This window comes from Anomaloglossus baeobatrachus, chromosome 5 (genome assembly GCF_048569485.1).
Source record: "Anomaloglossus baeobatrachus isolate aAnoBae1 chromosome 5, aAnoBae1.hap1, whole genome shotgun sequence".
In the NCBI taxonomy this organism is placed as follows: Eukaryota; Metazoa; Chordata; class Amphibia; order Anura; family Aromobatidae; genus Anomaloglossus; species Anomaloglossus baeobatrachus.
In genome coordinates, this window is record NC_134357.1 from 168,496,187 (window position 1) to 168,509,661 (window position 13,475).

Below are 13,475 nucleotides of genomic sequence, written 5' to 3' on the forward strand. Positions count from 1 at the left end.
AAACACATACCCACACAAACCGCACAACACACACAGCACCACACACACACACACACACACACACACACACAACGCTGCAGACACACAGCGCTCCACAAACAACGCAAAACACACAACGCAACACCCAAACAACACCGCTCTCACACCCCCCACACCAAGACAACACCCAGAACATTTACAGCGCCCTACACGCACTTGGTAACTACACACAACAACCTCTCTCATATATATATATATATATATATATATATACACACACAAATCATACATTAACTACACAATAAATTCTAGAATACCCGATGCGTTAGAAGCCAACCCACTTGCAGAGAAAATGTAATGTGTTGTGTCTACTTTTCAGAAAGGCCCCATTACAGTAAGCTAGTCACAAAGTATCATAGCCATGGTGATCTCCTAATTTTTGGGGACATTAAACGCACAGTTACCCTGCAGTGCTGCCAGAGGGAACATTTTACTTTTTATTTGTGCAATGCAGAACAGAACAGGTCTTTGTAGCTGCTCTCCATTCTGGCCGAGAGATAGGATCCTGAACAGAATACCCTTCCTTATATATTCAGAAATCTTTAATTAGGCATGTGAGCCAGGAGTTTCTAATGTTACTATAATAGACTAAATCATTAAATACTAGCGCCCTAAATAAATACATTTCAATTGCAAGGAACACTGGAGAGAGCTCGGAGACATACCTGTCCAATTGTGTCAGTGTGAATAATTGCGTTTGAAATGTAACAAAGGGTTACTGCGCTAATCCCATTCACAAAAACTAAAACCAGAAGTAGAAATCTGTAAACAGAGTGAGGATAATGGTGGTTATATCGCAATGTTAACAGCTGTAGCTCAGGTCAGTAGAGTAAGGATGGTAGTGGTTATATGTCAATGCTGACACCTGCAGCCCATCTTACGCAAAACTATCCAAAGGTAATTCCTTTGAACGCTATCAAAAGCTTTGCCACATCCAAAGACAACACTGCCCGGCCACCCTCTTCATCAAGAGAAAGTTGCAAATTTAGGGACAGCCTCTTCAAATTTATTGCAGTAGATTTTGCAGGCATAAAGCAAGTCTGGTCCTCCTCTACTAAGGAGACAACTTTAATAAGGCATTGCACCAGAACTTTGGTCAAAATTTTAATGTCTGTTATTAGTAAGGAGATGGAGCTCTAAGATTTTATAAGGACCCATTGGACCACAGGGAGACCCCGGCCTACCCTTTCTGTGAGGTAAAGACTGGGACTGTGGCAATTGACCCCCAGGGCAGAGACGGACACAAGAGCAGACAGGGCTGAGTCACAAGTGTAGACAGGGGCCACCAGGGTAGCTTCAGGCAGGCAGGCAGCACAGGCAGTGACTGACAGGAAGAGTCCCTAGCACCAACAGGGTAGGACGAACAGGCAGAGTCATTAGCAAGGCAGGTTGCACGACCAGAACAGGCAGGCAGAATCTCTAGCATTTCAGATGGCACAGCCAGGAAGAACAAAGTCACTAGTACCAACAGGGCAGGATGGACTTGTAGGGTACAGGCAGGACAGGACTGGAATCAGGTGCCAATAGGGCTGCAACCAGGAACAGTCAGGATGAGACTGGAACCACGTGTCAACAGGGCAGGGCAGGGCCAGACAGGGCAAACAGGACAGGACGGGCAGGTGACCTGACAACTAACTAGACAGAGCACGAATGACTAGAAAAGCTGAGGGTGTTGAACAGGCACCTCTCCTAGTGGGAGTGAACCTTAAATACCCAGTGCCTCTCAGAGAAGGGCAGTGGTGCACGTCCTAGGAGCACTCCCGGAGGTCCTGTGCCCTGTTTTCCAAATCATGTCTTTTTTATTTTTTATTAATATGTTGACATTATGAGGGTTTTTTTAGCTCCTTGAGTATGAGTGAAATTGTTGCTAAACATTTAAACCTGTAACATTCCAATGAAAAATCGGATTTTCAAAAATCATGCTGATGTAAAGTAAACATGGTAAATTTTATTTATTTACTATTTTGTTCAGTTTGACTAAATGGAAAGTTTTAAACTTGCTTATTTTTCTCCAAATGTTTGACAAATGTTTTGATAATTTTTTTAAATCAATGAAATGTTGCACTAATGTAAAGTACGTGTCACAAAAAAAACAAACAAAAAAAACCAATCTTGGAATCATTGTGATGTGTGGAAATATTCAGCGTTATTACCACATAAATTGAAACTGGTCAGATTTGAAAAAATTGGCCTTGCCTAGTAGGTGAAAGAAGGCTTAGGTGTGAAGGGGTTACTTGAGCACTAACTAAACTGGAAGTAGCTGAATCTTGGATGTGTGCTGTATCCTTAAGACTACTCTGCTCTTTTAATTTGAAAATGACTTCCAATGTCAATAAGGTTAAGTAAAGTAATTATTTTCTTCCCCGAAAGCCATCGTCATCATGTTTTACATGACCAGGATGTTGATCGGCGAACCTGCGTTCCAATGAATCATCTCTGGCCGGACCAAGCTCCATATACTGTGTGTAACAGCTCTCTTTCGGAGTACGGTGTCCTGGGTAAGTCAAACCTGATGGCCTACTGAGTTACTGCAGATCCATTTAACGTTCCACTATTTTTAAATTTGCAATATTATTTTTTTTTCTCTCAAAAATAGCAGATCACGTAAAGAACTAATCCCAATATAGTTAACAATTAGGGATGATCGAATACCTCAAATATTCGGCTTCGCGAATATCCGACGAATAGGTCGCCGCCATGCGAATATTCGATGCGCAATGTAAGTCTATGGGAAGCCCGAATAGTTGTTGTTTGGGTTTCCCATAGACTTACATTGCGCATCGAATATTCTCGAATAGCGTTGACCTATTCGGCAAATACTCGCGAAGCCGAATATTTGAAGTATTCGATCATCCCTATTAACAATGTCTTTAGTTTGTTTTTTTTGTTTTTTTATTTTTTGTTTTTTTTTTAAAAGAAAACTAAGCAAACCTGGTCTGTAATCACATCAAGCCTGTTATATATTTCAGTAATCAGGAATATTGTCACAATTCTTCTACTTGCCTTCTCTACACAAAAAGAGACCACAGGACTAAATGATCAGCTAGAAATTATTACAGTTATACCTGCGCATAAATGATAAGCAACATATGTGCTGAAAAGCCTAGGCAAATCTGTCATGTTGCAAGCTTCCCAGCCATGTCTTCCAATCACCACAAATGGGCTCACAATGCTGAAGATAAAATTAGACTTGGATTAAGAGCTGCCAGGGGAAATGTCTCTCTGTATATTCCAGAAAGTTCTGCATTTCTTGTATACATACAGTTAGGTCCAGAAATATTTGGACAGTGACACAATTTTCGCGAGTTGGGCTCTGCATGCCACCACATTGGATTTGAAATGAAACCTCTACAACAGAATTCAAGTGCAGATTGTAACGTTTAATTTGAAGGTTTGAACAAAAATATCTGATAGAAATTGTAGGAATTGTACACATTTCTTTACAAACACTCCACATTTTAGGAGGTCAAAAGTAATTGGACAAATAAACCAAACCCAAAAAAAAATAAATTATTTTCAATATTTTGTTGCGAATCCTTTGGAGGCAATCACTGCCTTAAGTCTGGAACCCATGGACATCACCAAACGCTGGGTTTCCTCCTTCTTAATGCTTTGCCAGGCCTTTACAGCCGCAGCCTTCAGGTCTTGCTTGTTTGTGGGTCTTTCCGTCTTAAGTCTGGATTTGAGCAAGTGAAATGCATGCTCAATTGGGTTAAGATCTGGTGATTGACTTGGCCATTGCAGAATGTTCCACTTTTTTGCACTCATGAACTCCTGGGTAGCTTTGGCTGTATGCTTGGGGTCATTGTCCATCTGTACTATGAAGCGCCGTCCGATCAACTTTGCGGCATTTGGCTGAATCTGGGCTGAAAGTATATCCCGGTACACTTCAGAATTCATCCGGCTACTCTTGTCTGCTGTTATGTCATCAATAAACACAAGTGACCCGGTGCCATTGAAAGCCATGCATGCCCATGCCATCATGTTGCCTCCACCATGTTTTACAGAGGATGTGGTGTGCCTTGGATCATGTGCCATTCCCTTTCTTCTCCAAACTTTTTTCTTCCCATCATTCTGGTACAGGTTGATCTTGGTCTCATCTGTCCATAGAATACTTTTCCAGAACTGAGCTGGCTTCATGAGGTGTTTTTCAGCAAATTTAACTATGGCCTGTCTATTTTTGGAATTGATGAATGGTTTGCATCTAGATGTGAACCCTTTTGTATTTACTTTCATGGAGTCTTCTCTTTACTGTTGACTTAGAGACAGATACACCTACTTCACTGAGAGTGTTCTGAAGTTCAGTTGATGTTGTGAACGGGTTCTTCACCAAAGAAAGTATGCGGCGATCATCCACCACTGTTGTCATCTGTGGACGCCCAGGCCTTTTTGAGTTCCCAAGCTCCCCAGTCAATTCCTTTTTTCTCAGAATGTACCCGACTATTGATTTTGCTACTCCAAGCATGTCTGCTATCTCTCTGATGGATTTTTTCTTTTTTTTTCAGCCTCAGGATGTTCTGCTTCACCTCAATTGAGAGTTCCTTAGACCGCATGTTGTCTGGTCACAGCAACAGCTTCCAAATGCAAAACCACACACCTGTAATCAACCCCAGACCTTTTACCTACTTCATTGATTACAGGTTAACGAGGGAGACGCCTTCAGAGTTAATTGCAGCCCTTAGAGTCCCTTGTCCAATTACTTTTGGTCCCTTGAAAAAGAGGAGGCTATGCATTACAGAGCTATGATTCCTAAACCCTTTCTCCGATTTGGATGTGAAAACTCTCATATTGCAGCTGGGAGTGTGCACTTTCAGCCCATATTATATATATAATTGTATTTCTGAACATGTTTTTGTAAACAGCTAAAATAACAAAACTTGTGTCACTGTCCAAATATTTCTGGACCTAACTGTATATAAAACAAAAGTAGGTAAGAGGTCCAGACTCTATCCAAATATATAGATCTTCCCATATTAGAATAATGTATCCCTCAGTCACTACTTCTTTTTTGCATTCGTCTGAAGATGGTAAGACAATTTCACATGGGGCAATGATTACCCAAATAAATGTTCGTTAACATTTGTTACTGGTTATTGAACAGGTAACATCTGACAAGTGAGGTCCTACAAACTGGTTTTCATGACGATGATTTCCCACTGGTACTTGTAGTTCTCCAATACAATTCCAATTTTAATCCTGATAGCCTTAGGGATACAATCATGGCTAAAAGTGTTGGCAAAATTGAAATTGTTCCAGAAAATGAAGAATTCCTCCAAGAAAAAGAATGCAATTACACATGTTTTGTCATACACATGTTTATTTCCTATGTGTCTATTGGAATAAAACAAAACAAAAAAATCCACCAGAAAAAAAGGCAAATTGGACCTAATTTCACACAAACCCCTCAAAATGGCCTGGACAGAATTGTTGGTACCCTCAGGTTGCACAGCCTTTGGAATAAATAACTACAGTCAATCACTTCTCATACCATAAACAAGCTTCTTATATTTCTCAAATGGAATTTTAGACCACTCTTCTTTTGCAAACTGCTCAAGGCGTCTCATATCTGAAGGGTGCCTTCTCCCGACAGCAATTTTAAGATCTCTCCACGGGTGTTCCATGGGATTTAGATCTAGACTCCTTGCTGCCACTTTAGAATTCTGAAGCACTTTATTTCCATCCAGTTCTGGGTGCTTCTTTAAATATGTTTGGGGTCATTGTCCTGTAGGATGACCTAGGACACAAACCCAGCTTTCTAACACTGGGCACCACATTGACCCAAACTTTTCTGGTAATTTTCAGAGTTCAAGATACCTTACACACAGTCAAGGCACCCAGTGCTAGAGGCAGCAAAAAAAAACCCTATACATCTTTGAACCTCCACAATATTTTGACTGTAGGTATTGAGATATTTTCTTTGTTGGTCTCATTTTGTATTCAGTAAACAGTAGAATGATGTGCTGAACCAAAAGCTCTATTTTGGTCTCCTTTCTCCACAAGACACTTTCCCAGGAGGATTTTGGCTTACTTGCTTATATTTTGGCAATCTCCAGACTTCCTTTTTTAGGTGTCTGTGTCAGCAGTGGGGTTCTCCTGGGTCTCCTATCATAGCGTTTCATGCAAATCAAAAAGGTCCGTCGAGCCTCTGTTAGGAGTCTCGACACAGAAGCTAGCCAGATATCCCTCCAAGAAGGACCTAGCCAAGGAGTGGCTCTTTTTAGGAGACCACCATAACCACCATATTAAGTGGCCCTTTTAGTCAATTATCCAACTTTTTGACAAGTTTAAAGATATGACAAGGGTAATACCAAGGCCAGGTATCCATCCACAGACAGCTGTTTTGGGATATTGCCCCACATCAGTGTGGAGTAGGATTCTGGCTAGGTGGGAGCAATGCCTAGTAGACCAACAAGACAAAACAATCACTGATCTTGGGGAGACCAGCCAGAGAAAACACTTCCAGCAGCCAACAAGGGCGCGCAACACAGTGGAATCCTAGGTGCATTGCCTCCTGGGAAATATGCAAATCAAAAAAGTCCGTGGAGCCTCTGTTAGGAGTCGCGACACAGAAACTAGCCAGATATCCCTCTGGGAAGGACCTAACCAAGGAGTGGCTCTTTTTAGGAGACCACCATAACCACCATATTAAGTGGCCCTTTTAGTCAATATCCAACTTTTTGAGAAGTTTATAGATATGACATATACAGTCATATGAAAAAGTTTGGGCACCCCTATTAATGTTAACTTTTTTCTTTATAACAATTTGGGTTTTTGCAACAGCTATTTCAGTGTCATATATCTAATAACTGATGGACTAAGTAATATTTCTGGATTGAAATGAGATTTATTGTACTAACAGAAAATGTGCAATCCGCATTTAAACAAAATTTGACCAGTGCAAAAGTATGGGCACCTCAACATAAAAGTGACATTAATATTTTGTAGATCCTCCTTTTGCAAAAATAACAGCCTCTAGTCGCTTCCTGTAGCTTTTAATGAGTTCCTGGATCCTGGATGAAGGTATATTTGGCCATTCCTGCTTACAAAACAATTCTAGTTCAGTTAAGTTTGATGGTCGCCGAGCATGGACAGCACGCTTCAAATCATCCCACAGATTTTCAATGATATTCAGGTCTGGGGACTGGGATGGTCATTCCAGAATATTGTAATTGTTCCTCTGCTTGACTGCCTGAGAAAATGTGGAGCGGTGTTTTGGATCATTGTCTTGCTGAAATATCCATCTCCTGCATAACTTCAACTTCGTCACTGATTCCTGCACATTATTGTCAAGAATCTGCTGATGCTGAGTTGAATCCATGCGACCCTCAACTTTAACAAGATTCCCGGTGCCGGCATTGGCCACACAGCCCCAAAGCATGATGGAACCTCCACCAAATTTTACTGTGGGTAGCCAGTGCTTTTCTTGGAATGCCGTGTTTTTTTGCCTCCATGCGTAATGCCTTTTTGTATGACCAAATAACTCAATCTGTGTTTCATCAGTCCACAGGACCTTCTTCCAAAATGTAACTGGCTTGTCCAAATGTGCTTTTGCATACCTCAGGCGACTCTGTTTGTGACGTGCTTGCAGAAACTGCTTCTTTCGCATCACTCTCCCATACAGCTTCTCCTTGTGCAACGTGCGTTGTATTGTTGACTGATGCACATTGATACAATCTGCAGCAAGATGAAGCTGCAGGTCTTTGGAGGTGGTCTGTGGATTGTCCTTGACTGTTCTCACCATTCTTCTTCTCTGCCTTTCTGATATTTTTCTTGGCCTGCCACTTCTGGGCTTAACAAGAACTGTACCTGTGTTCTTCCATTTCCTTACTATGTTCCTTACAGTGGAAACTGACAGTTTAAATCTCTGAGACAACTTTTTGTATCCTTCCCCTGAACAACTATGTTGAATAATCTTTGTTTTCAGATCATTTGAGTTGTTTTGCGGAGCCCATGATGCCACTCTTCATAGGAGATTCAAATAGGAGAACAACTTGCAAGTGGCCACCCTAAATATCTTTTCTCATGATTGGATACACCTGCCTATGAAGTTCAAGGCTCAATGAGGTTACAAAACCAATTTAGTGCTTTAGTAAGTCAGTAAAAAGTAGTTAGGAGTGTTCAAATCAAGAAATTGATAAGGGTGGCCATACTTTTGCACCGGTCAAATTTTGTTTAAATGCAGATTGCACATTTTCTGTTAGTACAATAAACCTCATTTCAATCTAGAAATATTACTGAGTCCATCAGTTATTAGATATATGAAACTGAAATAGCTGTTGCAAAAACCCAATTTGTTATAAAGAAAAAAGGTTAACATTAATAGGGGTGCCCAAACTTTTTCATATGAGTGTATACTGATTTTTTTGATTTGCATATTTCCCAGGGGGCAATGTACCTAGGATTCCACTGTGTTGAGGGCCCTCATTGGCTGCTGGCAGTGTTTTCTCTGGCTGGTCTCCCCGAGATCAGTGATTGTTTTGTTTTGTTGGTCTACTAGGCATTGCTCCCACCTGGCCAGAATCCTACTCAACACTGATGAGGGGTAATATCCCTAAACAGCTGTCTGTGGATGGATACCTGGTCTTGGTATTTCCCTTGTCATATCTTTAAACTTGTCAAAAAGTTGGATATTGACTAAAAGGGCCACTTAATATGGTGGTTATGGTGGTCTCCTAAAAAGAGACACTCCTTGGCTATGTCCTTCCCGGAGGGATATCTGGCTAGTTTCTGTGTCGAGACTCCTAACAGAGACTCCACGGACTTTTTTGATTTGCATATTTCCCAGGGGGCAATGCACCTAGGATTCCACTGTGTTGAGCACCCTCGTTGGCTGCTGGCAGTGTTTTCTCTGGCTGGTCTCCCCGAGATCAGTGATTGCTTTGTATCATAGCGTTTCATATCATTCAAATGACGATGGATAGTTCATGCTGACACTGATTCACCCTGAGCCTGCAGGACAGCTGGAACTTCTTTTGGAACTTGATTGGGGCTGTTTATCAACCATCTGTACTATCCTCTGTTGCAACCTTTCATCATTCCATCCAGGGAGATCAGCTACAGCGCTATGGGTTGTAAACTTCTTGATTTATGTTTCTCACTGTGGATAAAAGAACATCAAAATATCTGTAGATGGACTTGTAATCTTGATCTTGCTGATATCTTTCAACAATTGTGGATCTCAAGTTCTCAGGCAGTTTTCTGATAATATTTTTGTGTTGTTTCAATACACACAAAGGAAATAAACGTGTATTAGAAAACATGTGTAACTGCAAGAATTTTCTTGGAGAAATACTTCATTTTCTGACACAATTTTAAAGGTGCCAACACATTCAGCAATGACTGTATATTAGTGTAATACCATAGTGCTGCAGGCCTTACCCATCAAGCCAATTTTCTCTTATATTCTCACAAACAATAATTAAAAAAACGTGTGGTATACAAAAGTATAGAGTTCTAGTGACACGCTAGATTTTTGCCTGACCCTGGGTTTCACTTTCACAGCTTCTTCCCGGGCTTGTAATATTTTCATGCTTAACATCGACATTGCTCTAAATGTATAGGAGAAACTTTGCAATTCTATTTTTTTTTTTCCCATACGTAAAAATCACTGATCGTAAACACTGACACACTGAGAAAATGCAGATGAAAATTTTGATGATTTTTCTTTTTTTTTTTTTTTTTGCTCACATAAAAAATTCACGGATGTCTGTTTGCCCTCATAGGTGTCCAACAAGACAAGCTCATCCTCATACCTGTGACAATTATAGTGTATAATGGGAGTAACATTAATGTAAGGTGGAGTTTTGGACACCAATTAAAGGCGCTCTAAACCATAACATGAGATAAGAGGCATAGTCATGGGACCACACTATTTTTTTTTTTTCTGTCTTTCCTTTCAGGTAAGAACACTACAGTCAGAAAACTTTCAGGCATTGCAAGTGCAATACATGACATTCGTTCTACGTAATAAATTCAAAAGTAGCTATAATAATAATAAAAAAAACAAACAAATCCCAGCACTTACGGCTGCACTAGTTGTGAAGCGTCAAATCTTAAATTATGGCAAATCTTAACAGCAATGCTTTTAGTGGGGTATTTCCATCTTGACTATTCATGGCTGAGAGGGACTTGTGTATGCCATGTCCATGTGCTGGCCAGAAGAGGTCAGGTCTCCGAAATGGCCAATGTAGATGACACGAGCCGCTAAGCCCATTTGTTGTCTGCAGCAGTCACTGCTGCAATAGTTGTGACATCTTACCTGCAGCCTGTCAATATAGACTGATAGCATTTAACAGCAAAGTGCGCACAAGAAATCCCAATTTCCCATAGACTTTGCTTGAACATCAAAACGCATGCATTTTGGCATTAAAATGCTGCAGTTCAAAACGCTGCGGAAACGCATGAAAAAAGCAAAGTGCGCACATAGCCTTAGTCTGGTATTAGGCGAATGTCAGTGCAGTTGAAAGCCAGCTGTCAACCCTTGCCCATAGCTACTTTTGGTAGATCCTTTGGTAGATCCAGCAGCAAAATACAGATATATTATTTTTCTTTTTTTGCTTTTGGATGCAAAATCTATAAGGCTAAGACCGCACTTTGCGTTTCCACCTGCGTTTCAGGTGCTTTTTAGGTCCGTTTTGAGAAGCACCTTTTTCATGTCAAAATGCATGCGTTTTGATTTTCCAGCAAAATCAATGGAAAATGGTCATTTTCAGACCGCACTTTGCGTTTTAAAACGCTGCGTTTAATTTGCATATTTTGTGGCAAAAACCATGCGTTCAAAGAAGCAGCATGTCAATTGTGTTTGCCATTTTGGGTGCGTTTTGCTAACATTGAAGTCAATGAGAAATGGCAAAAACCAAGATTACTACAAATTCCTGCGTTTTTATCTGCTTATGTGCAGAAAACATGCGTTGTGGACTACCAAAATGCATGCTTTTTGGACATTAAATTAATGATTTAATATGTCACTTTACACATACACATAGTCCGACAATTACATTTAAAAAAATATATAATTTATTGCTATTTTTGCAATAAATAGTATATTACCGCTATAATTTTATTCAATATTTCTATTTTCTTTATTTCTAAAGATCTATGTTTTCTTTTTTTTCTCTTTTTTTCATTGTGTTTGACAGATTAAACTTTATTTAGCAGTGTCTTGATGTTCAAAACAGATCTGTCAAAACGCAGGTGAAAAACCATGAACCATGTAAAAAGCGCTGAAAACTAATCTAAAACGCAGTAAATACGCATGCGTTTTCAGCGCTAAATTTTTGAAAAAGGCAACTTTGGTCAAATCAATTAAGCCCAAAACGTGCGTTTAGAAATGCAAGTAGGAGAACGCAAAGTGGGGTCTTAGCCTTACACATTTTAGATTTTGTTTAATTAAGGCATAATATTGCTGTCGCCTAAAATTTAGTATTTCGGGGTTTTTTTCTATTCCTTATTATTAATTCTATTCATCAAAGCTAGCCTTTGAGATTTCACAAGATTTATCAGCACAATGAGAAGGTAAAAACTGTTTTCTTTTCCAGAGGGAATCTGACCTGGGTAATAGTAGAAATGACAGATACATGACACCTGCCACTGAAAGCTTAGTGGTGGCTTCTGCTTGTCTCTACGTGGATAGAATAACAAGAAGCCTGAGCCTGCCTGTCATCCTTTCCAGGATGCACAGTATACTTAGCAGGAGACGACTAATTAAATAAGACACCACACACTTGCTGATACAGTAAAGTTTATCTAATATTTGATATTTCTGAGCAATCCTTTTTTTTTTTTTTATCTAAAGCATGTCATTAAAAAAACCTGATTTATATCTATTAACTTTATGCATTTTTAACTGTGGCTTAACCAACACAGCCGGCACCTGACTTATATGGAGTGGGCTGAACTGAACAGATATTAAGGAGATAAACTCTTTGTCAAGATAAAAAAGTAAAACAGACTGAGTGCTTAAAAAAATGAGTTCTACATATATATATTACAAATAATCCGACGCTTATCTGAATAACCAGGACACTGTAGCATGTTTATCATGTAAACATATTTTCCACTTTTTGATCCCCCACCCCTGCTAGTGGCGTCATTGGTCTACTGAATGTCGGGTATTCTGACTCCGCTCAGTTGACGTCTGATTATTACTACTCTGAGCTGGCCACAGAGTGGAAGCTGTCATTGTGCAGATCATCCTTGAAGGGAGGGACATGGCAGGGATGATCACATTCCCTAAAACAAGAGTCACTCATGACATTTCATTTCGGGCTCGGGGCAGAGGCTGTGACAGTGATTGTGTTCTGATGATGTTTTGTTTGAGTATCTCATTATGCACTGGGATTCTCAAATGAAGCGTCATTACAGAGGTAATAGGAAAAAAATTTAATGTGACTTAGTGTGTTTAAGCAACTGCAGGGAATTTTTTTTATACAAGAATATTAGAAACAAGCTTAGTTTATGGCACTAAAGAGATAGAGATTTAGGGCATGTGCGCACGTTGCATTCAGTACCTTGCAGAAATGAACGCATTCTCTGGCAGAATTTGTCATTGTCAAATTTGGTTTTGACCACATAAACGCAGGAAATACGCATGCGTTTTTCTTGCGTTTTTGCCACGTTTTGACCACGTTTTATATGCATTTTCAGTTCTTAAAATGGGATGCATTTTCAATACAAAGACCCTACTAAATAAAGTTTGAACATTCAAACACTAGGAAAAATTTTTAAAAAAACGTCATGTTTTAAATCATACACTATGATAATTTTCCTAAAAAGATTGAGATTTAATATTTATGTAAAAAATAAATGGAACTTATTGTTTGACTCTTTTTTTTTTTTTTTCTTTTTCTTTTTCTTTTTTTTTTAGTCGGGCTGGATGTGAGGGCAAAAGGAAACCTCTTGACCTCACTATAATGCCAAAAACGCATAATTTAATTTTCATTATCGTTCCTTTGGGAGACCCAGACCTTGGGTGTTTAGCTTCTGCCTCCGGAGGACACACAAAGTACTACACTTAAAAGTGTAGCTCCTCCCTCTGAGCTTATACACCCCCTGGTGAGCCAGTCCCAGCCAGTTTATCGCTTTGTGTTCAGGAGGCATACATCCACACATGCATTCTCATGATTTTTTTCCTTTTTTGGAAGAGATTGAAGAAGTGCAGGTCCACGTCTGGACCCCCGGCATGTCCCTTCTCACCCCACTGTGTCGGCGGTGTTGTAAGGTTGATTTCCAAGGCTGGAGCCTTACATGCCGTGCTCCTTCACCATCCCTCCTGGGCTCTGGCTTGAAGTGGGAGCCAGCACGGTCTCCATGCCTGGCAGGAGACCGGTCTCCATCCACAGCCCCTTGAGGATTCTGCTGGACCGGAGCACTCATCCCAAGGGACCTGGCCCTGTGTCTCAGCAGCTAAGTACCTGAGACGTTTATATGTTGGGGGT

The 13,475-nt window shown here is 40.2% G+C and overlaps 1 protein-coding gene across 1 annotated transcript in view; it reads left to right on the top strand.

The window, feature by feature from the left end:
* Positions 1-13,475, top strand: part of OGDHL (oxoglutarate dehydrogenase L) — a 148,945-nt gene that overhangs the window by 102,470 nt on the left and 33,000 nt on the right. Inside the window, exon 16 of the mRNA XM_075349014.1 lies at positions 2,410-2,537. Coding sequence (XP_075205129.1) covers positions 2,410-2,537 — 128 coding nt within the window. The remainder of the gene's footprint in view (positions 1-2,409; positions 2,538-13,475) is intronic.